This window comes from Patagioenas fasciata, chromosome 30 (genome assembly GCF_037038585.1).
Source record: "Patagioenas fasciata isolate bPatFas1 chromosome 30, bPatFas1.hap1, whole genome shotgun sequence".
Taxonomy (NCBI): Eukaryota; Metazoa; Chordata; class Aves; order Columbiformes; family Columbidae; genus Patagioenas; species Patagioenas fasciata.
Window position 1 is genome coordinate 2,734,666 of NC_092549.1, and position 20,640 is coordinate 2,755,305.

Below are 20,640 nucleotides of genomic sequence, written 5' to 3' on the forward strand. Positions count from 1 at the left end.
CCAGCGGAACCTCCTGTGTTCCAGTTTGCAGCCATTGCCCCTTGTCCTGTCACTGGGTGTCACCCAGCAGAGCCTGGCTCTTCTGTGATGGAGCGGCTGAGGGAGCTGGGGGTTCAGCTGGAGAACAGGAGCTGAGGGGAGACCTTCTGATCTCTGAACTGCCTGAAAGGAGCTTGGAGCCAGGGGGGTCGGGCTCTGCTCCCCAGGAACAAGCGCCAGGAGCAGAGGAAACGGCCTCAAGTTGCGCCAGGGGAGGTTGAGGTTGGATCTGGGAACAATTTCTTCCCCAAAGGGCTGTGGGGCATTGAACAGGCTGCCCAGGGCAGTGCTGGAGTCACCATCCCTGGAGGGCTGGACAGACGGACACGAGGTTCTCAGGACATGGGGCAGGGAGAGGGGTGGGGAACGGTTGGACTCTTGATCCCGAGGGGCTTTCCCAACCAAACCGGCCCCGCCGCACCCCCGCACGGCGCACACGGCGCCGCCGGCTCAGGGACTGCAGTTCCCGGCGTGCTCTGCGCTCCAGCCCCGCGCCGGGCGCGCCGCTCCCGCCCGTCCCGCCATCCGGCGCGGCCGCCATGCTGCGCCCCAAAGCGCTGACGCAGGTGCTGAGCCAGGCCAACACCGGCGGCGTGCAGAGCACCCTGTGAGTAGCGGCTGGGGGCGAGGGGCGGCCTCCCCTCCCCGCCCGGGGGCTGGGGGGCAGCGCCGGGCTGCCGCAGGCCCCTGGAAATGGCTCCCGGGGGGCGAGGGGCCTGGAAGGGGTGTGTGTGGTGCTGGGGCCGTGCACAGTGCCAGGGTCATGCACACTGCGCAGTGCTGGGGCTGTGCGTGGTGCCAGGACCGTGCACTGGGCACAGAACATGGTGCATGGTGATGGAACCATGCACTGGTCGCAGAACATGGTGCACGGTGCCAGGATGATGCACAGAACATGGTGCACAGTGCCAGGACCATGCACTGGTTACAAAACATGGTGCATGGTGCCAGGACCATGCACCGTGCACAGAACATGGTGTATGGTGCCAGGATGATGCACTGGTCACAGAACGTGGTGCATGGTGCCAGGACCATGCACCGTGCACAGAACATGGTGCCAGGACCATGCACAGAACATGGTGCACAGTGCCAGGACCATGCACTGGTCACAGAACATGGTGCATGGTGCCAGGATGATGCACAGAACATGGTGCATGGTGCCAGGACCATGCACCGTGCACAGAACATGGTGACGGTGCCAGGATGATGCACCGTGCACAGAACGTGGTGCCAGGACTGTGTGCTGTGCACAGAACATGATGCACGGTGCCAGGACCATGCACTGGTCACAGAACATGGTGCATGGTGCCAGGACCATGCACTGGTCACAGAACATGGTGCACGGTGCCAGGACCATGCACTGTGCACAGAACATGGTGCACGGTGCCAGGACCATGCACTGATCACAGAACATGGTGCACGGTGCCAGGACCATGCACTGATCACAGAACATGGTGCATGGTGGCAGGATGATGGACTGGTCACAGAACATGGTGCATGGTGCCAGGACCATGCACAGAACATGGTGACGGTGCCAGGATGATGCACTGGTCACAGAACGTAGAGCATGGTGCCAGGACCATGCACCGTGCACAGAACATGGTGCACAGTGACAGGATCATGCACTGTGCACAGAACATGGTGACGGTGCCAGGATGATGCACTGTGCACAGAACGTGGTGCCAGGACTGTGTGCTGTGCACAGAACATGGTGCACGGTGCCAGGACCATGCACTGGTCACAGAACATGGTGCACGGTGCCAGGACCATGCACTGGTCACAGAACATGGTGCACAGTGCCAGGACCATGCACTGATCACAGAACATGGTGCACGGTGCCAGGACCATGCACTGATCACGGAATATGGTGCATGGTGACAGGATCATGCACTGTGTGCTGAACATGATGCGTGGTGCCAGGACCATGCACGATGCCAGGACCATGCTTTGGTCACAGAACATGGTGCATGGTGCCAGGACCATACAGTGTGCACAGAACATGGTGCGTGTGCTCAGCCCTCTGGCACTGCAGCGGGCTCTGCTGTCCCTCTGCGTTTAGAGGCACCAATTTGTCCCTGTCTCTTGTTTCCAGGCTCCTGAACAATGAGGGGTCCTTGCTCGCCTACTCAGGCTACGGGGACACTGATGCCAGGGTCACTGCGGCCATCGCCAGCAACATCTGGGTGGCTTACGACAAGAATGGACACCAGGCGTTCAATGAGGACAACCTGAAGTTCATCCTCATGGACTGCATGGTAGGTGGGGCTGGGAGCTGCCCTCCCCTCCAAGGGGGTTCCCTGGGACCCCGCGGGTGGTCCCTGCCAAACTGGGGTTGTGATGGGTGCTGTTTCTCCCCGGGCAGGAGGGGCGAGTGGCCATCACGCGGGTGGCAAACCTGCTGCTCTGCATGTACGCGAAGGAGACGGTCGGATTCGGGATGCTGAAGGCCAAGGTAATCCCAGAATCGCAGAGTGTGAGGGGTTGAAGGGCCCTGGAAAGCCCATCCAGTGCAATCCCCCCATGGAGCAGGAACACCCAGCTGAGGTTCCACAGGAAGGGGTCCAGGGGGTTTGAATGTCTGCAGAGAAGGAGACTCCACAACCTCCCTGGGCAGCCTGGGCCAGGCTCTGCCACCCTCACCCCCAACAAGTTGCTTCTCATCTTCCAGCGGAACCTCCTGTGTTCCAGTTTGCACCCATTGCCCCTTGTCCTGTCACTGGTGTCACCCAGCAGAGCCTGGCTCCATCCTCCTGACACTGCCCCTTTCCATCTTGATCCCCAGCAATGAGTCCCCCCTCAGTCTCCTCTTCTCCAGCTCCAGAGCCCCAGCTCCCTCAGCCTTTCCTCACACGGGAGATGCTCCACTCCCTCCAGCATCTTGGTGGCTGCGCTGGACTCTCTCCAGCAGTTCCCTGTCCTTCTGGAACCAAGAGGGGGGCACAGGGCTGTGTCCCCACTGTGAGCTGGGGAACAGCTGTTGAGGAGGATCAGAATGGTGCAGGAACCTGCTGTGCTTGGGATGCCTCTTCCCTCTTTCCAGCAGCTCCTTTGTCCCCTGTACCAGCCCAGATGCTGCACCACACCTTTTTAAGGCTCTAAAATGAATTAGAGATTAAAACGAGCACACGGTTGCTGGGCGTGCAGGTTCCAAACCCCCCCTGGCACTGCTCACACCGCTCTCTGCTCACAGGCGCAGGCGCTGGTCCAGTACCTGGAGGAGCCGCTCACGCAGGTGGCCGCATCCTGACCACGGGAGCCGAGGGGCTCGGAGGTGCCACCGGCAAAGGCCGTTTGTTCAACACTGTCACACGTGGGGGGTGAGCAGCCCCACAGCGATCCCAGAGCTCGGTCCCGCTTTGGTGTGGCCTTTAAAAATAAGGTGGGGGGAGCAAAACACTGTGGGGGGAATAAAAGTGTGACTAATGCTTGTGTTTTGTGTCTCTTGCAAATAAAAGGGGCAGGGGGGGAACACATGCCAGGCAGGGCTGGGGGTGCCCCAGGCAGCATTCTGTAGCCCCATGATGGGTTTGGGGAAATCAAGGCAGGCGCAGTTGGGGGCTCATGTCAAGGGAGAGGGTACGACAGAGCTGGGCCTGCTCTGCACCCCTGCCCGGCTGCACTGGGGTGGTGTGGGGGGCTCCCTCCAGTTTCCCCGGGTTTCACACGATGGCAGCAGAGACGAGGAAATGCACTCGCAGCCGGGTGGAGCTGGGGTTCGGCTGCCGCTCCGCCTGCCCGCGCTGCCTGTGCCGCCGCCTGTGCCCCGAGCTGCGCCGGCCTCCCCAGCCGGGATCAGGCCCCGGCTCCTCCTCCGGCCGCCCCGTGACGGTCCCAGGGGTGACACTACCTGCCCAACCTGCGCTGCGACACCCGGTCCCACCCCTTGAGTCAACCGGCCGAGCCGCGCTGCCAGCCCGCCCGCCCCGCCGCTCCCGGGACCCCTCGGACCCCGAGCCCCGCTGGGACCCCGGACCCCGCTCGGACCCCGGACCCCGCTCGGACCCCCAGACCCCGCTCGGACCCTCGGACTCCGTTCGGACCCCGGATCCCGCTCGGATCCCAGACCGCGCTCGGTCCCCCAGACCCCACTCGGACCCCAGATCCCTGTCGGACCCACCTCGGATCCCGGACCCCGCTTGGACCTCGGACCCTCAGACCCCTCCCGGACTCCGCACCCCGCTCAGACGCCCAGAGCCCGCTCGGACCCCCAGACCCCGCTCGGAACCCGGACCCCGCTCGGACCCCGGAACCCCTCTCGGACCCCGGACCCCGCTCACTTTCCCGGGCCCCGCTCTCTCCCCGGACCCCGCTCGCTCCCCGGACCCTCCTCGGACCCCGGGCCGCACACCGCGCTCGCTCCCCGGACCCCGCTCGGCCCCCGGCCCGCGCCGCTCCCTCCCCAGCCGGGCGGGCACCGGGAGGACCCTTGGCTCCCCGCATCCCCTCCCCCGGTGCCTCCCGGGCCCGTCCCCCCGCCCGCCCGAGGCCTCGCCGCGGGAAGGAGGAACCCGGGCGGCAGCCGGGGCGACATGGGCAGCGCCGAGGAGGATTACAACTTCGTGTTCAAGGGTGAGTCCTGGGCTCGGGCACAACCCCCGTGCCCAAAGCGGGTGGAGAGAACGCTGGGGCTGTGGGGAAGGAGCTGGGGTGCTGTGTCCCCAGGGCTGCTGTGTCCCCAGCTGGCTCTGGTGTGTGCCAGGAGCTCCAAAGGGTTTTGGGATCAGGGAGCGGGCACCGGCCTTGGTCGCGTCCCTGGTTGACGGCGGCAAGGTCAGGGCTCCGAATGGCACCGGGGTCCGTGGAGGCGCCGGGAGACCCGTCCCCGCGCCAAGGCTGCAGACGTGGGGCGCTGGGTGAATTGCTGGTGCGTGGTGGTGGCTGAGGCGGCCAGGGCTGAGCGTGTGGGGCAGAGGCGGCGTGCGAGCCCATTAACGCTCGAGAGCGGCAGGTGTTTAAAAGTCCTTTTGCCGCGGTGACCTGGGTGGTGACGCACGCAGAGGACGTGGGGTCAGAGCTGGGCTGGAGAAATGGGGGCACAGCCTCATGTCCCCCAGCTGGAGCTCCAGTGATGTGACAGCCCCGTGTCCTGCGTCTCTGCCGGGGAGACCTCACTGGGATTCGATGATCCCCTGAGGGAAAGGGAAGATGGACGGGCTCTGGTGCAGCACCACTCCTGGGTGCCCACCGCGGAAGGGTGACCTGAAGGGCATCCTCACCCTGCTCCTGCTGCCTGGTCACCCCCTGTCACCCCAGAGCAGATGGGGTGCACGGGTGGGCTCAGCCGAGATGGCTCAGCCGCACTCAAGGGGCTGAGAGCTCACGATGCAGGGACGGGACCCCCGTTTGCTGAAGGAGAGACCCCGGTGGGTGTCACACCCACAACCAGCATCTGTGGTCATGAAATGAGGGGTGGTTGTGCGCCCTGTGCCAGCCGCTGCGCTTCCAAGGCAATGAGCTGCTGGCTTGGGTCAGAAAGGTTGTTTGAGTTACTGCGAAGGGTGCTGGAGCAGCCTCCTCTGCTCCACAACAGGCTCTCTCCCTTCCTTCCGCAGTCGTCCTGATCGGAGAGTCCGGGGTGGGCAAAACCAACCTGCTCTCCCGCTTCACCCGCAACGAGTTCAACCACGACAGCCGCACCACCATCGGGGTGGAGTTCTCCACCCGCACCGTCATGGTGGGAGACGCCGCGGTGAAGGCTCAGATCTGGGACACGGCCGGGCTGGAGCGGTACCGCGCCATCACCTCCGCGTAAGGATGGGACGTCCCCCTGCTCCTGGGGTGGTGATGCCCTCGTAGTTGAGCCCCACGGGTCAGGGTGCCACGGGGGGTGTCCCAAGCGTGGTGGGATTCTGCCGTAGGTATTACCGAGGGGCTGTGGGTGCCCTGGTGGTCTTTGACATCACTAAGCACCAGACGTACGACGTGGTGGAGCGCTGGCTGAAGGAGCTGTACGACCACGCCGAGGCCAACATCGTCGTCATGCTGGTGGGGAACAAGATCGACCTCGCGCAGGCTCGGGAGGTGCCCATGGAGGAGGCGAAAATGTTTGCAGGTACGGGCTGGCACCCTGAGAGCAGGGACCCACGCCTGGGTGTCTCTAAAGGGCTCTCCAAGTGCGCTTGCTGGGTCTGCATTGTCTCGGGGGACTCTTCTTGCAGACAACAACGGGCTGCTGTTCGTCGAGACCTCGGCGCTGGACTCCACCAACGTCGAGCAGGCGTTTGAGACCATCCTGAAGGGTACACGGCGCGGGGAACGGGGACGCGGGGCTGAGCGGAGGGTGCGCGGCGTCTCCGCGCTGCTCCACGCGAGCTCTTCGGGGCTGGTTTTGGCGTCGTCTTTCTGGCTGGTTTGGTTTCTTGGCCTTTCTCGCTGGGCGTTTCACTGGCTTTGTTCTCACAGCCCCAGGGTGTCCCCAAAGCCCCGGGGGCTCCTTCCCCCCCTGTAATCCCCGGTTCCCCTTCCTGTTGTCCTGGCTCCTGACTCATCATCTCCAGCATCCTGCTGAACCAGCCCTGGGGACCTGGGGGGACAGGGATGGCGATTTCTCCAGGAATGGCAGCCAGTAGCATTGGGACAAGAATGTGGTGAGGTGTGCTGTGCCATGCTGGGCCATACTGGGCCATACTGGGAGAGCCGCCAGCCCTGGCATGGGGTGAAACACTAATCCAGGTTGGGCAAGAGGAAATTGCCCAAGCGCAGGGTGTTCCTGAGGCACCGCAGAGATGCGACTTGGGGGAGCTGCTCCCTGGTCACCCCTCAGCTCATCCCCTCCGCTGCCCGAAGGGGACGGAGCCACCGATGTGCCAAGCGGCGGCTGCGGGCTCGACGCTGTCGCTGCTTTTCCCCTCGGCTGACACGCAGACCCCTCGGCACCCCTTGTTTTGCAGAGATCTTCCACAAGGTGCAGCAGCAGAAGCAGAGGAACAGCCAAAGCACCGCGGTGTCGCTTGCCAACGAGAGCCCGGAGAGCGCGGCCGCGGCGCAGGTGGAGAAGCGCCCGTGCTGTGTCCCCCTCTGAGCTGGCCGGGCACCCCGGGTGGCCCCTGGGGACCCCGCAGCCCCGGGACGTGCCGGTGCCATAGAGCTGGGTCTGCCCCCGCACAGACCACTGGCACGGGCTGGTGCCACCGAGCCTGCGGTGCCACCCTCATCCTGGTGCCGTGGGGACCAGCAGCCCAGGCAGTGGCCAAATTCTGCCCTAAACGGTGAGAAGCACCAGTGCCGGGAGCCCTGCTCTGTCTGCTTTGTTTGTGCCGGGCCTCCCAGCCCCCTCGGACCCGCAGAGGACCGGGACCCCCCGCGCTGGAGCTGGGGTGTTCTGGCCAGGATCGTGCCCATGATGGGAGCTGCTCTGCCCGCAGGTGACCCTGGGGTTGCTCCCGCGGGGTCACCCTGTGCCAGGCGCTGAGGATGCTGCTGTCCCCACAGCTCTGTCCCCACCAGGGACTGCTCTGGGTTCACCCCAAGCCCTAAGGAGCTCAGCCCTTGGCACAGCTTTGTCCCCATCCCAGACATGGGGCAAGTGTGACAGCAGGACCCAGCGAAAGTCCCTCCCGTTGGGGTTTGGTGCTGTGCGTCCGGCACGGTGGTGACACAACCATTAAAGGCCTTGTGAAACGGCAGGTTTGCTGAGCTGGAATTCCTGCGTGCTTGCCGTCCCGTGCTGTGGTCCCTCTGCACCCCCTCACATGTCCCCACACCCTCGGTGGCTCATAGGGGACAGCTGGCTGTGAGTGTCCCCACCGGTGGCACAGCTGTGGCCTCTCCCTACTGCCGTGCGGTGTCTTGCATGGGGATGATTGAGTGCCGTGCACCCCAGAGCCACGGGGAAGGCGCAGCAGCGCTGAGCAGGTACCAGAGCCCTCACCTGGGGCCTTGGGGACAACCGGTTGCTGCCACCTCTAAGAGATGGGGCCTGGCCTGTCCCAGCCAGCTGTGGGAGCAGCTGCATTCACAGAATCGCACAATGTGAGGGGTTGGAGGGCCCTGGGAAGCCCATCCAGTGCAATCCCCCCGGAGCAGGAACACCCAGCTGAGGTTCCACAGGAAGGGGTCCAGGGGGTTTGAATGTCTGCAGAGAAGGAGACTCCACAGCCTCCCTGGGCAGCCTGGGCCAGGCTCTGACACCCTCACCCCCAACAAGTTGCTTCTCATCTTCCAGCGGAACCTCCTGTGTTCCAGTTTGCACCCATTGCCCCTTGTCCTGTCACTGGTGTCACCCAGCAGAGCCTGGCTCCATCCTCCTGACACTGCCCCTTTCCATCTTGATCCCCAGCAATGAGTCCCCCCTCAGTCTCCTCTTCTCCAGCTCCAGAGCCCCAGCTCCCTCAGCCTTTCCTCACACGGGAGATGCTCCACTCCCTCCAGCATCTTGGTGGCTGCGCTGGACTCTCTCCAGCAGTTCCCTGTCCTTCTGGAGCTGAGGGGCCACAACTGGACACAAGATTCCAGGTGTGGTCTCCCCAGGGCAGAGCAGAGGGGCAGGAGAACCTCTCTCCACCTAAATTCCTGCCCCCCCTCCCCTTACCTGGCACAGGTGAGCACACCTGTGCAGTGACGGGCAGCCCCGGCCGCCAATGGGTGCGGAGGAGGAAGGGCTGTGGCCACCAATGGGTGCGCAGGGGACGGTCCCTGCCAGGGCTGGATAAGTCCCGGAAATCCCAGTTGGCCCAGTGTGAGCAGGGCTGAGCGAGATGCGGGGCAAGGATGACGAGTACGACTACCTGTTCAAAGGTGGGTGTCCTGCCCTGGCCGAGCTGCAATGAGCTGGGCACGGTCTCAGCCCTGGGTGGGTGGTGCTGTCCCCATGGGTAGAGCTGGATGCTGCGGCTTGTGCGGGGAGATAACAGACAGTCCCAGCGGTTGTTGGGGCGCTGGGCAGAGCGGTAGGGGGTACCGGTGGTGCTGGAGCTGTAGCATGGAGCTGAAACACTGCCAGCGGTCTGGGGGTTTCTCACTGCTGGTCTGGGTGCTGGGGACTGTTTGTGGCCCTGGTGGTAATTAAAGCTGCTCGTTACTGCTGTGGGAGGAGTCCGGAGCCCTCAGCGGGGTGCAGCACCCCAGGGTGCTGGGGAGCTGCTCTGTGGGTGCTGTGTGGGTCTCTGGTTCGGGTGCTCCCCTCTGGCTGGGCTCAGAGGAGCAGTTCTGGGGCTGAGCGAGCAAACTTCCAAGGGGAAAAGCTGAGCTGCTCCCCTTGCTGGTCCCAAGGGGAAGGGGCCGGTTTGTCCTACCCGGTGCTGGTTTGTCCTTCCCGGTGCTGGTCACGCTGTGACCCCTCCAGCGTGCGAAGGGGACAGGGCTGGGACCCTGATGGTGCAGCGCTGGTTTTCCCGGCTGTAGGAACCCGTGGAGCATCTCGCTCCGAGCTGCCGCCCCCTGCACGCACCAGCTTCCCGGTGACGGTGGCTCTACCCTTGTGCCGGGTGAAGCCAGGGGACGGCTTGGCAATGTCACAACCTCCCGAGCAATAAAAGCCGGGGAGTGAGATCACCCATCGGCTGCCGTGAGTCAGCGCTGCCGGAAAGGCCCCGAGTGATCCCAGTGATTTCAGCCACCGCCATCCCGGTCCCTCGCACACCCTCTGGCCCCTGCCTGGGAAAATCCCCTTTTCCGGAGCTATTCGGGACCCAACAAGGGGGAAACGCTGATGCCTTGCAGTGAGGTGTCTGGGCAGGGTCTCCTTTGGCTGGTGCCGTGGCAGCCGTGCGGCTCCGTGGTGATTGTGGCACAGGGTCCTCCTGCCATGCCGTCCCCTCCCTGGGGTCCGGGGCTGAGAGCAGCTCTGCATCCCCTTCCTCAGTCTCCTGATGGTCTCTGGAGTCCTTAGAACGACCAGAAGGCTCAGTTTTGAGCGCAAGGTGTGCTCACCCCTCCTGAAGTCCAAGGGAGATGTGATTTTTAGGGCCTGTGCTGTCTGGGGTTGGATGGCCCCGCTGAGACCTCCTACCGCTGAGAAACAGGATGGTCGCTGCTCGACACGGCCTTATCCTCATTGCCACCGAGGTGGGAGCACCAGCCGCCTTCTCACCTTGCCAGGAACGATGTGGATCCCAGCTGCGCTCTGGGGAAAGCCCCCGGTGTTGCTGGAAGCCTTGGGAGAGATGAGAGATGGACCTGGGCGCTGCTGCTCCGTGGACCCTTCCCCGGGGCTCCGGTGCTGGGACGTGATGTGTGGAGGATGTTCCATCAGCACCCGTGGGGTTGTGCTCTCTGCTTCAACCGGCTCGATGTTCCATCAGCACCCGTGGGGTTGTGCTCTCTGCTTTAACCGGCTCGATGTTCCATCAGCACCCGTGGGGTTGTGCTCTCTGCTTCAACCGGCTCGATGTTCCATCAGCACCCGTGGGGTTGTGCTCTCTGCTTTAACCGGCTCGATGTTCCATCAGCACCCGTGGGGTTGTGCTCTCTGCTTTAACCGGCTCGATGTTCCATCAGCACCCGTGGGGTTGTGCTCTCTGCTTTAACCGGCTCGTGCTGCGTGTTCAGCGAGGACTGAGCGTGACAAACGCTTTTGTGTGTGGGGTGGAGGATGCCGCTCGAGTCCCTCGGTGCGGTGGCCCTGGGGACCCACGCGGGGTCGGGTTTGTGCCTGGCAGGGGCTGGCCCTGCTCCGTTCTCCCTCCTCAGCCTGGTTTCCCAAGGCTTTCCCCTACCAACCCTTCTCTAGCTGGCTGCAGGGGCGATGCAGCGCGACAAGCTCGAGCCTCAGTTTCCCTCCGCTGTGCTTAGTGCTGGTTTTGGCAGGTGGGGCTCTGAGGTGCCAGCGGCGCTGGCCTCCTGTCCCCAGCGCACGGAGGTGCTTTGGTGGCGCCAGTGACACCACGGCGCTGCTGGGACAGGGACGGACGTGGTGGTTGAGCTGTGGGAAGCAACAACATCCCCCGTGACTTTGGGTGCTGCTTGGAGGAGCCACCCTTCTCTCCCTTGCTGGCGCCATGGCTGGTGAGGCTCTGGTGCCTTTTGGCTACTGTTGGTGACCCCAGGGAGCTGCTCCGCACGCTACAGGGCTCCACAGAGCAATGCGGAGCCTGCGATGGGGGTTTGGGTGGCCCAGGCAAGGCAGCCGAGTTCCTACAGCTGGAGCTGATGGGGAAGGACACGGAGCAACCTCCTTGGAGGACGGTGGCTGCTGAGCCTTCAATGAGCGTGGATGTGCCATGAGGATGAGTGTGGATGTGCCCTGAGGACGAGCGTGGCCGTGCAGCACAGTGGTCCCTGGCTCGGTGTTGCTGCTCCGGCTTTGTCCCCAGCGCGGTGGCTGCGTGGTTGGGGTCTCAGTCCCACTGTCGGCAGATCTGGGGAGGGAGAAGTGTCCCCCGAGCTTGGTTCCAAGAGGGTGGGTAAAGTGAAGTTCAAGTGCACCCGGAGGACGAACAGAATCGGCAGTGAGGGGAATTAAACAAACCAAATGAAATCAGAACCTGTTGAGTCATAAACTCAACAAACTTGATAGGGGAGCTGCGTGATAAAACCTCCCCAGAGCCTGTTCCACCGGATTTCACAGGCACCGGCCAGGTGTGGGACAAGCAGAAAGTGCATTTTGCTAACCCACACCCAGCGATTTCCCCACTCACACTCAGGGCTGGACAACAGCAGCAGATGAGGATGCTGCTTCCTTTTAGATGGGGTCTTTCAGTCCTCTTGTGTGCCCCCAGGGCTGGAGCTTGGGCTGGAAATAGGAGCCCTGTTCTGCTTGGCCTCTCTGTGCGGGCTGTTCACACAGCTCCTGGCTCTGGTTTTCTACCTGTTTGGGTACACAGGTGTATACGGCACCTTCCTGCTGCCGGTGCTGGGACAGAAACCCCTGGAACCTTCCAGACAGGGGTTTATTGAGGGGTATTTAGAGGTGGCTGCGGTGTCGTGGGGATGAGCAGGGGCTGTTGGTCCTGGTCATTGAGTGCAGTTTGCCATCGCAGCCCATCACCCAAAAAGTGGAGGTGGGTATGGTTGGGGGCACCACTGGGGACCCACCACCCTTCCCGAATTGGGCAGCGGGCTTTGCCGGGATGGTCGGTGTTGCCAGATGCAAATGACTTTGCTGGGTGTCCTGGGGGGGCTGACACTGCGCTTGTGTCCCCCCAGTTGTGCTCATCGGGGACTCTGGGGTGGGGAAGAGCAACCTGCTCTCCCGCTTCACCCGCAACGAGTTCAACCTGGAGAGCAAGAGCACCATCGGGGTGGAGTTTGCCACGAGGAGCATCCAGGTGGACAACAAGACGGTGAAGGCTCAGATCTGGGACACGGCCGGGCAGGAGCGGTACCGGGCCATCACCTCGGCGTGAGTCCCCTTGCTCCCCGCACACCTCCCTCACCCGGGGCTGCGCTGTGACCGCGTCCCCTTGCTGTCCCCAGCTACTACCGGGGGGCGGTGGGAGCTCTGCTGGTCTACGACATCGCCAAGTACCTGACGTACGAGAACGCCGAGCGCTGGCTGAAGGAGCTGCAGGACCACGCGGACGCCAACATCGTCATCATGCTGGTGGGCAACAAGAGCGACCTGCGGCACCTGCGGGCCGTGCCCACCGACGAGGCCCGGAGCTTCGCAGGTACGTGTCCCATCCTGTCCCACCTCGAGGGACATGCGGCTGGTGGCACCTGCCTGAGCTCGCCCTGTCCTTGCAGAGAAGAACGGTTTGTCCTTCCTGGAGACGTCCGCTCTGGACTCCACCAACGTGGAGACGGCTTTCCACAACATCCTCTCAGGTAAGGGGCAACCAGGAATAAGGGGGATGGAGATGGGTTTGGACGCCCCGTTGAGAACCCTGGTTGTACATTGTGGGGTGAAATCCTGCTCTGCTGGATGGGGCGGTGTTGGCATTTGCACCCCTTGAGATGTATGTTTTAGGAGGGGGCAGCTCCTCCACCAAAATATAGATTTAAATATGTATATGTGTTTTGCTCTGTTCTCTCTCCTGGCAGAGATCTACCGCATCGTGTCGCAGAGGCAAATGGCTGGGCAGCCGGAGTCGGAGTTCGGCCCCGCCACGGCCATCGAGCCCATCCGGGTGCTGCCCACGCAGCAGGAGGGCAGGCAGGCGCCGTGCTGCCAGAACATCTGATCCCGGGTGCCCCCGCCCCGGCCGTCATGTCCCTCACCCTCCACGTCTGCTCGCCGCAGCCCCCCGGGGCACGGTTGGCTGGTGGCTGCCTGGGCACGGCTGCTCTTGGGTGCCTGTGTGCTGTGTTTATGTAGGACCTACACAAACTGGGGGGAGGGGGGGGAGCATCAGGGCCTCACCCCACGGTTGGGACATGCCCTCCCCTCGTGTCATTGCTTCCTTTAGCCCTGAAGGCGCAGTCACGGGGTGACTCGGGTGGCACTGAGCAAGCCCAAACGTCCTCACTGCCTTGTTCGGTGTCGCGTTCCAGCGGCACCCCTGGGTGCAGCTCTCGGGTGGGGTGGGGGACACCGGCTGCACCCTTTTCTCTCCAGTGAAGCGAGCAGCAGCACAGCGGGTGCACCCAGCCCTGCCCCTTCACCACTAGGGCTGGGTGCACCTCTGGGTGCTGCGGGGGACACCCCGGGGTGGGTTCTGGGGGTCACTCCCTCCTTGTCCCTGGAAGGACCCATTTTTCATGCCATGAGCCCCCACAGAGGGAAAAGCTGCACGAGGGGCTGGAGCAGGGACCAGGGGTTGTGTCCTTCGAGGGGGGGACAAGGGAGTCCCATGGGTGGCGTAAGGTGGGTCCTTGCTGCGTGGTGGCCGGTGCCGCGCAGGAGCCGCCCTGTCACCCTGGCCTGACTTGGACCCGCTGCGCTCTGGCCGGTGTCACTCGAGGCTGGTGACAGCGTGGGGACACCGCTGCCACTAGATGGAGCGGCTGCTGCACCCATGGGGCGACAGCGGCCCTGTCCCCTGCTCGGGGACAGCGGGTGCCTACCGGGGGGACATCACCCGAGATACTGGGACGAGCCCAGGGCCATTCTCAGGGTGATGGGCAGGTGTCAATCAAGGTGGGTGCGGGTGCTGTGCTGGCCTTCCTGGGAGAGCCTGGCCCTCCCCATTCCCCCCAGTGCTGGGAGCGTGTCCCCATTGCAAGATGGGGTTTGGGGGGTCTATGTCTCTCCATGGCTGCCCATCATTCACCCCATCTCGCTGGGTGCCCCCTTGGTGTCTGACCACATGTGCTGGTTTGACTGAAAACGGGTTGATTTCCCTCACTCAGTTACAAACCTTTCTCTTCCATCGCTCGTTATTTGGACTCAGTTTGAGAACAAGAGGTACCAGCCCAGCCCAGCACAGTTAATCTGTTTAATTGCTCTGCTCTGAGAGCCAAGGGCACTGAGCTCTGCCCACAGGGGTGAGGCAGCGAGGAAGGGGATGGACGGACAGAGCCGGACTGACACCCACACTGAGCAATCCCAGTGTTCCAGCCCATTAGTGTCGTGCTCCAGATATAAGGAGAGTTGGGTCTTCTGCTCGTTTTCTTGGCCGCTTTCTCTTGCACGTGTTGGTTTTATTCCTTTGCTCTTTTTGGTGCAGCTGGGGGAGCTTTTGGTGCGGGATTTTTCTGCCTTTCCCCTCTTTTCTCTCTCTGGGATGGGCTGTGGGACCCGGTGCCGTTTCCTGGCACTGGCTGCTCAGCGTGTTCATGAGGAATTGCCTTGACCACCTTTTATTTCTGTTTTATGTAGATATCTACTAGTAGTGCGTTAGTTCTTTGTTATTTTATTAAACTGTGTTTATCTCAATCCAAGTTTCTCCCTTCCCTGTCAATTCTCTCCCCTATTTAGGGGTTGGGGAGGGGGTGAGCGAGCGGCTGCGTGGTTGTGTTGCCAGCTCGGGTCAACCCACGATACCATGGTTAGAGGTTGTCCCCAGGTGCATGACAGTTCCAACCACCCTGTGCCCACACCAGCTGGCAGGGGCACAGCGCCGTGCAGAGCCACGGAGAGCGGCCACCGCCTCCCGCACCATCTGCCCGCACCGAGACGCGGCGCCAAGAGGTGATGTCAGCCTGGCAGGGGGGTCCTGAGGGCGTGAGGATTAAGGATCCTGCCCCCAGCCCTGCTTGAGCCAAGTGTCCCTTGGGGCTTGTGGCCAATAAGTCACAGAATCGCACAATGTGAGGGGTTGGAGGGCCCTGGAAAGCCCATCCAGTGCAATCCCCCCGGAGCAGGAACACCCAGCTGAGGTTCCACAGGAAGGGGTCCAGGGGGTTTGAATGTCTGCAGAGAAGGAGACTCCACAACCTCCCTGGGCAGCCTGGGCCAGGCTCTGCCACCCTCACCCCCAACAAGTTGCTTCTCATCTTCCAGCGGAACCTCCTGTGTTCCAGTTTGCACCCATTGCCCCTTGTCCTGTCACTGGGTGTCACCCAGCAGAGCCTGGCTCCATCCTCCTGACACTGCCCCTTTCCATCTTGATCCCCAGCAATGAGTCCCCCCTCAGTCTCCTCTTCTCCAGCTCCAGAGCCCCAGCTCCCTCAGCCTTTCCTCACACGGGAGATGCTCCACTCCATCATCTTCATGGCTCAGATTTGCCATCCCACCAAGCGCTGACATGGACTCGTGGGCTGACGAGCTCATTTAGGCTCACGGAGACACTTTCAGCTCAGTTTCGCTCCAGGTTTTCCGGCTTTTAAAGGGTTTCTGCTGGAATGAAGCAGCGGGAAGGGTGAAACGCGGCCCAGGCTGCACACGAGGCTCAGGGATGGGGACGGCGCTGCCGACGGGACTGGGAGCAGCAGCGGCTGCAGGAGAGCTGCCAGTCCTGAAATCAAGTTCCATTGCTTTAATTAACCCTTAATTAACCCTTAATTAACCCTCAGAAGTGTTCCCAAAGGCACGAGACACTCATGGCGGTACCAGGTTATGGTCCCCATCCCAACTACTGCTCCTGCCCACCCTACAGCATGGACAGAAACCAAGAGCAGACACCGAGTTTCTTAAGTAATAATACTTTAATAAAATTAAGTTCTTAATGTAATTTAGCACATTTAATACATTAACCCTTTCCCTTCTTTGTTTTCTACAAGTTGTGCAACATCATTATTTTAATTTTTTATTTTATTTTAACTTTTTTTTCCTTCTCCCCTTATACTATATGCCTCAAAACTCAGACAACGAGCCTAACTCTACTTCTATGTTCGGTTATATCTCTCTCTCAGGCCTTTAGTTTGTGTTTTTGCGTAACGCCGGAGAGACGGAAATACCTGGATGGAACATTGTGATCAGTTTCCAATAGTAACAATCCCGACTACAGGTTTCCTATGACGTTAAAAGCAAAATAAGAAAGCCAACGCAACATAATAGGGGATGGAGTTGAAACGGAGGGGCCACACAGTCGGGCTACAGCGGGCAACCCTGCGGCTGCTGGCTCAGCACGAGCTTGGCGGTACCGTGGAGCAGGACCGCGGGACGGCGCCGGGAAAGCGGATACACGCGAACTTGGACAGCGGCTCCGAGCCGGGACGAGAGCGAACGCAACGCCGGTCAAGCCAAATCGTGAAGGGTGGATGTATCGCCCGCATGGGTGGGTTGGGGTTTGCTTGAGCTTACGTCTTAAGCGGGAAGCCCATAAGCGGAGCCTGGATTTGAGCCGGGCACAGCCCTGCGGCCACGAAGGCTCCGATGGCGCAGCCATGGGGGTTCCACAGCCCAGCGCACCCACCGTTTGGGATCCACTCGCTCCCCACATCCCACCGCCTTTCACGTTTGCTTCACGCTGCTTTGAACTCAAGAGCGAATCCTCAATTGCAAAACAAGGATCAGGCTCCTGATTTTGATTTTCTTACAGTTATCTCGACCGGGATTCATAAGGGAAAATGTTTCCCAGCCAGCCTGTGACCGCGTCTCTGCGTCCCAGCTCCGGGAGCAGAGCCATGATCTCCGAGGCCGCCGAGCGCTGCTCTATCTCGTCGTTCTGTTTCTCTGCAAGTTACTTCAAAAGCATCATCGCAAACCTGAAAGCACGTTCTACCATCAGCCGCCCGGTAAACCGGTGCCACCGTGACTTCAGTTTTTATCCTGCGGTGGAACAACTCCAGATTTGACATTAGTGACTTCCAATCGGCTCCATTAGTGATGCTGGAGCGTAGGCTGAAACGGCTTCGGATTCCAGCAGAGCAACCCCAATGGAACAGGGAGTTCCACGGGAGGACCTGCCCGACCTTCAGCAGAACTGAAATCACCCCAGCACCAATTACGGCTGAATTTTCCATCCAACTGACAGCAGAACGTGCATTCGGGTTTCTACAGTATGTGAAAATGCACGATGAAATACAGAGATTGCTCCCTAACATCCTAGAAAGGTTATTGGAAGAACCAGCCCATCGTGGCTCTGCTCCTGCCGGTGCCGACAGAGCCAGGATGGGACCCCACTATTAATACACAAGTTACTATAAAGTGCATCCACTTTCCAGTCCAGGGCATCACCGTACGACGTCAATCACTGACTCTTCAAGTATCGAAACGAAAGAAATGAGGTAAAACAAAACAAATGAAAGAGCAAACAGGCTGCCTCGCCACCCCTGCGAGGAAGGACCAGGCGCTTGATTCCACCGAGCACGAACCCCTCCGAAAGCGCGGGAGACATCGTGCCCTGCTTCCCGAAACCTGAGGAGGGTCCCGTGATCGCTGATTCACAGTGCTAAACGCAGAAACCCAATGAGAACTGTCTTTGCTTCCTGTCCTAACCTATTGCATGGCTTTGCTGAAGGAATGCTGGTAAGCGGCTGCGTCGTCCCACCCCGGCAGCGGCTGCGCGGGTTGTGGGATGAGGGGCAACCGCTGTGTTTCTCAAAGGCTTTGGGATCGTTGTGGATGCTCCTGAGCTACAGGACATCGCTGGGTTCGCTACGGATAGGACAGGAGCCCCCCCAGTAATGAATGGAGTCGACGCTAGGTCGAGTTATACCATGTAAACAGCGATTTTGGTGCGGTGAGAAGCAGTCACCAACGTTCCGGAGGGAAGTGCTGGCCCGGCTTTGAAACGTATGGACCAGATGAACGAGCCGGTCGGGGCCACGAGGCAGATCCTGCCCCAAACGGCCCGGTGCGGAGCTGCCGGCAGCGGCGAAGCGGAACGGACCCGCCGTCCAGCGCCGGCACCGCGCCGGAACGGCCTCTGCCTTCGCTTCCGCTGCCGAAAAACGGGTGCTCGAGCGTCCCCATCCCCGGGGTGGCTGCGAGAAGGACCCCGTGGCCTCGGGGCTCAACCCGGCGATGGAGCCTGCCGGAAAACGGGTGCTCAAGCGTCCCCATCCCCGGGGTGGCTGCGAGAAGGACCCTGTGGCCTCGGGGCTCAACCCGGCGGTGGAGCCTGCCGAAAAATGGGTGCTCGAGCGTCCCCATCCCCGGGATGGCTGCGGGAAGGACCCCATGGCCCCGGGGCTCAACCCGGCGATGGAGCCTGCTGAAAAACAGGAGCTTGAGCGGCTCCATCCCTGGGATGGCTGCGGGAAGGACCCCGTGGCCTTGGGGCTCAACCCAGCGATGGAGCCTGCCCAAAAACAGGAGCTCAAGCATCCCCATCCCCGTGGTGGCTGCAGGAATGACCCCATGGCCTCGGGGCTCAACCCGGCGATGGAGCCTGCTGAAAAACAGGAGCTCAAGCATCCCCATCCCCGTGGTGGCTGCGGGAAGGACCCCATGGCCTCGGGGCTCAACCCGGCGATGGAGCCTGCTGAAAAACAGGAGCTTGAGCGTCTCCATCCCTGGGATGGCTGCGGGAAGGACCCCGTGGCCTCGGGGCTCAACCCGGCGATGGAGCCTGCCGAAAAACGGGTGCTCGAGCGTCCCCATCCCCGGGATGGCTGCGGGAAGGACCCCGTGGCCTTGGGGTTCGACCCGGCGATGGAGCCTGAGCGCAACAAACCCACCCAACAAGCCAAGACGTGGCATCTTCAAAGACGCCGGTTGCTAACCGAGCCCATCCACGGCGCGCATCGTTTCTTGGGTGCGGCGCTTACCTCCCCGGGTCTGGATACGACCAAATAAAAGGATATTAAAAAGAAAACCAAGCAAAAAGGGAACAAAGCAACCCTAACGTGCGGTGCGTCCTGCCCAGCTCGAGGGCAGCGAGCCCAACGCGCGGCCCCGCGCCGCCGCACCAGCACCTCGCTGCCCTCGGGCTCTGTCCGTCATCATAGAGGGGACTTGATCCAATTGTCCTTTCCCACCCGGGTGTTGTCCCATCGCCGGGAGCCGCCGACACCTTCGGTGCTCGGAAAACACCATAAACAGCACAAAAAAGGCAACGGCGACTTCGAACGCTGCTTATTGTTCAATTTCGCGCTCCAGGCCCAACGCTGGAGGTCGGAATAAGGCAAAAATAACAGCCTAAAACTGGGTTTTGTTCGGTGAGTAGCCAAATCTTTCTATTTGTATTAAAAAAACATAAAACCCCGAACTTATCTTGTTAAAAAAATACATATTATTAGATCCCTTTTTTGTTTTTTTTCTCCCCTCTATAAAAATAACTTCAGGACTTTGACGGAAGGTACCGGTCGGGGGGGTGTTATTTGTTAGGCTTTCGGTCGTTTATTTGTTTGCTTCAGAAAAATAGCACCAAAAAAGATGGAATTTGTGGGGAAGTTCAAAATGATCTCGTTTCCAAGCTTATTTTACATTCTGCTCTGTCTGGGATCACTCGGATCTACTATAGATTAAACAATATGGATAGCATCTACTATTTGAGCTAGTTAATTTCATTTTCCTCTTTACTCTAGGATTATATGAAATAAATTTGAACGTTTATTATTATTAATTATTATTATTATTAACTTTTTCTTAATACCCATTAACTCAAACTTTTTGTTTCTTCTCCTTTTTTGGTTAAAAACAAACAAACAAACAACAAAAATGTATTGTTTTCAAATGCTTCTTTGAAAGGCAACAGAGCAGAAGCATCTTCCAGCTGCTTTGGGCTGGTTGTGATGGGCGCCAGAGCCCCTGGGCGCTCGATGCTGCTCAACCCGCCTGGAAAGCGGCTCCTTGGGCCAACGCGAAACACTGGGGGACGTGGTTAAACTAAAGCTTAAGTGCTTTCCTGGATTAAAGCCTCACGGGGACACTCCAGGGTTGTCCCCACACGCATATGTGGCCACAGGGGGATGGAAAGGGGGACGTTTCCCCAGTTGGGACAGAGGGACATTGGCTCTGTGCATGTTGTTCCATCCCTTGGCCGCTTGCTCGGGTCCCCAAAGCGCAGCGGGACATGGGTCCCGTGCAAGCTCCCAAAGGATAACGGTGGCCTTGGGGCTCAACCCGGTGATGGAGCCTGACGAAAAATGGGTGCTCAAGCATCCCCATCCCTGGGGTGGCTGTGGGAAGGGCCCTGTGGCCTCGGGGCTTGACCCGGCGATGGGGCCTGCCGAAAAATGCGTGCTCAAGCGCCCCCATCCCTGGGGTGGCTGCGGGAAGGACCCTGTGGCCTCAGGGCTCGACCCGGCGATGGAGCCTGCCGAAAAATGGGTGCTCAAGCGTCCCCATCCCTGGGGTGGCTGCAGGAAGGACCCTGTGGCCTCGGAGCTCAACCCAGCGATGGAGCCTGACGAAAAATGGGTGCTCAAGCGTCCCCGTCCCCGGGATGGCTGCGGAAAGGACCCTGTGGCCTCAGGGCTCGACCCGGCGACTGAGCCTGAGCACAACAAACC

At 60.9% G+C, this 20,640-nt stretch overlaps 3 protein-coding genes across 4 annotated transcripts; all 3 read left to right on the top strand.

Moving 5' to 3' along the window:
- Nucleotides 1-508: 508 nt before the first annotated feature.
- On the top strand, nt 509-3,464 carry LAMTOR2 (late endosomal/lysosomal adaptor, MAPK and MTOR activator 2). The gene is made up of 4 exons (XM_065857703.2): nt 509-646; nt 2,132-2,294; nt 2,402-2,491; nt 3,230-3,464. Exons 1-4 carry the CDS (start codon nt 579-581, stop codon nt 3,284-3,286), a joined length of 378 nt encoding a protein of 125 aa, XP_065713775.1. The 5' UTR covers nt 509-578; the 3' UTR covers nt 3,287-3,464.
- Nucleotides 3,465-3,609: 145 nt separating this feature from the next.
- Nucleotides 3,610-7,674, top strand: RAB25 (RAB25, member RAS oncogene family). 2 transcript variants are annotated; one of them, XM_065857683.2, is made up of 5 exons: nt 3,927-4,608; nt 5,592-5,787; nt 5,898-6,091; nt 6,198-6,278; nt 6,930-7,674. In XM_065857683.2, the coding sequence occupies exons 1-5, from the start codon at nt 4,569-4,571 to the stop codon at nt 7,058-7,060; spliced, it is 642 nt and encodes a 213-aa protein (XP_065713755.1). In that variant the 5' UTR covers nt 3,927-4,568; the 3' UTR covers nt 7,061-7,674. The 2 variants fall into 2 exon arrangements, with proteins under 2 accessions (XP_071656451.1, XP_065713755.1); XM_071800350.1 differs by lacking the exons at nt 5,898-6,091; nt 6,198-6,278; nt 6,930-7,674 and having other exon boundaries at nt 3,610-4,608; nt 5,592-5,730.
- Nucleotides 7,675-8,680: 1,006 nt separating this feature from the next.
- On the top strand, nt 8,681-14,734 carry LOC136112798 (ras-related protein Rab-11A-like). The gene is made up of 5 exons (XM_065857680.2): nt 8,681-8,775; nt 12,124-12,319; nt 12,394-12,587; nt 12,664-12,744; nt 12,961-14,734. Exons 1-5 carry the CDS (start codon nt 8,736-8,738, stop codon nt 13,098-13,100), a joined length of 651 nt encoding a protein of 216 aa, XP_065713752.1. The 5' UTR covers nt 8,681-8,735; the 3' UTR covers nt 13,101-14,734.
- Nucleotides 14,735-20,640: the final 5,906 nt, after the last annotated feature.

Bases quoted from the DNA above. Each gene is read 5' to 3' on its own strand.
- RAB25 (XM_071800350.1), top strand. From the start codon at position 3,706: ATGGCAGCAGAGACGAGGAAATGCACTCGCAGCCGGGTGGAGCTGGGG.
- LOC136112798 (XM_065857680.2), top strand. From the start codon at position 8,736: ATGCGGGGCAAGGATGACGAGTACGACTACCTGTTCAAAG. The intron at 8,776-12,123 runs GTGGGTGTCCTG...GTGTCCCCCCAG, and splicing joins GTACGACTACCTGTTCAAAG to TTGTGCTCATCGGGGACTCT. The intron at 12,320-12,393 runs GTGAGTCCCCTT...TGCTGTCCCCAG, and splicing joins TACCGGGCCATCACCTCGGC to CTACTACCGGGGGGCGGTGG.
- LAMTOR2 (XM_065857703.2), top strand. From the start codon at position 579: ATGCTGCGCCCCAAAGCGCTGACGCAGGTGCTGAGCCAGGCCAACACC. The intron at 647-2,131 runs GTGAGTAGCGGC...TCTTGTTTCCAG, and splicing joins GGCGGCGTGCAGAGCACCCT to GCTCCTGAACAATGAGGGGT. The intron at 2,295-2,401 runs GTAGGTGGGGCT...CTCCCCGGGCAG, and splicing joins TCATCCTCATGGACTGCATG to GAGGGGCGAGTGGCCATCAC.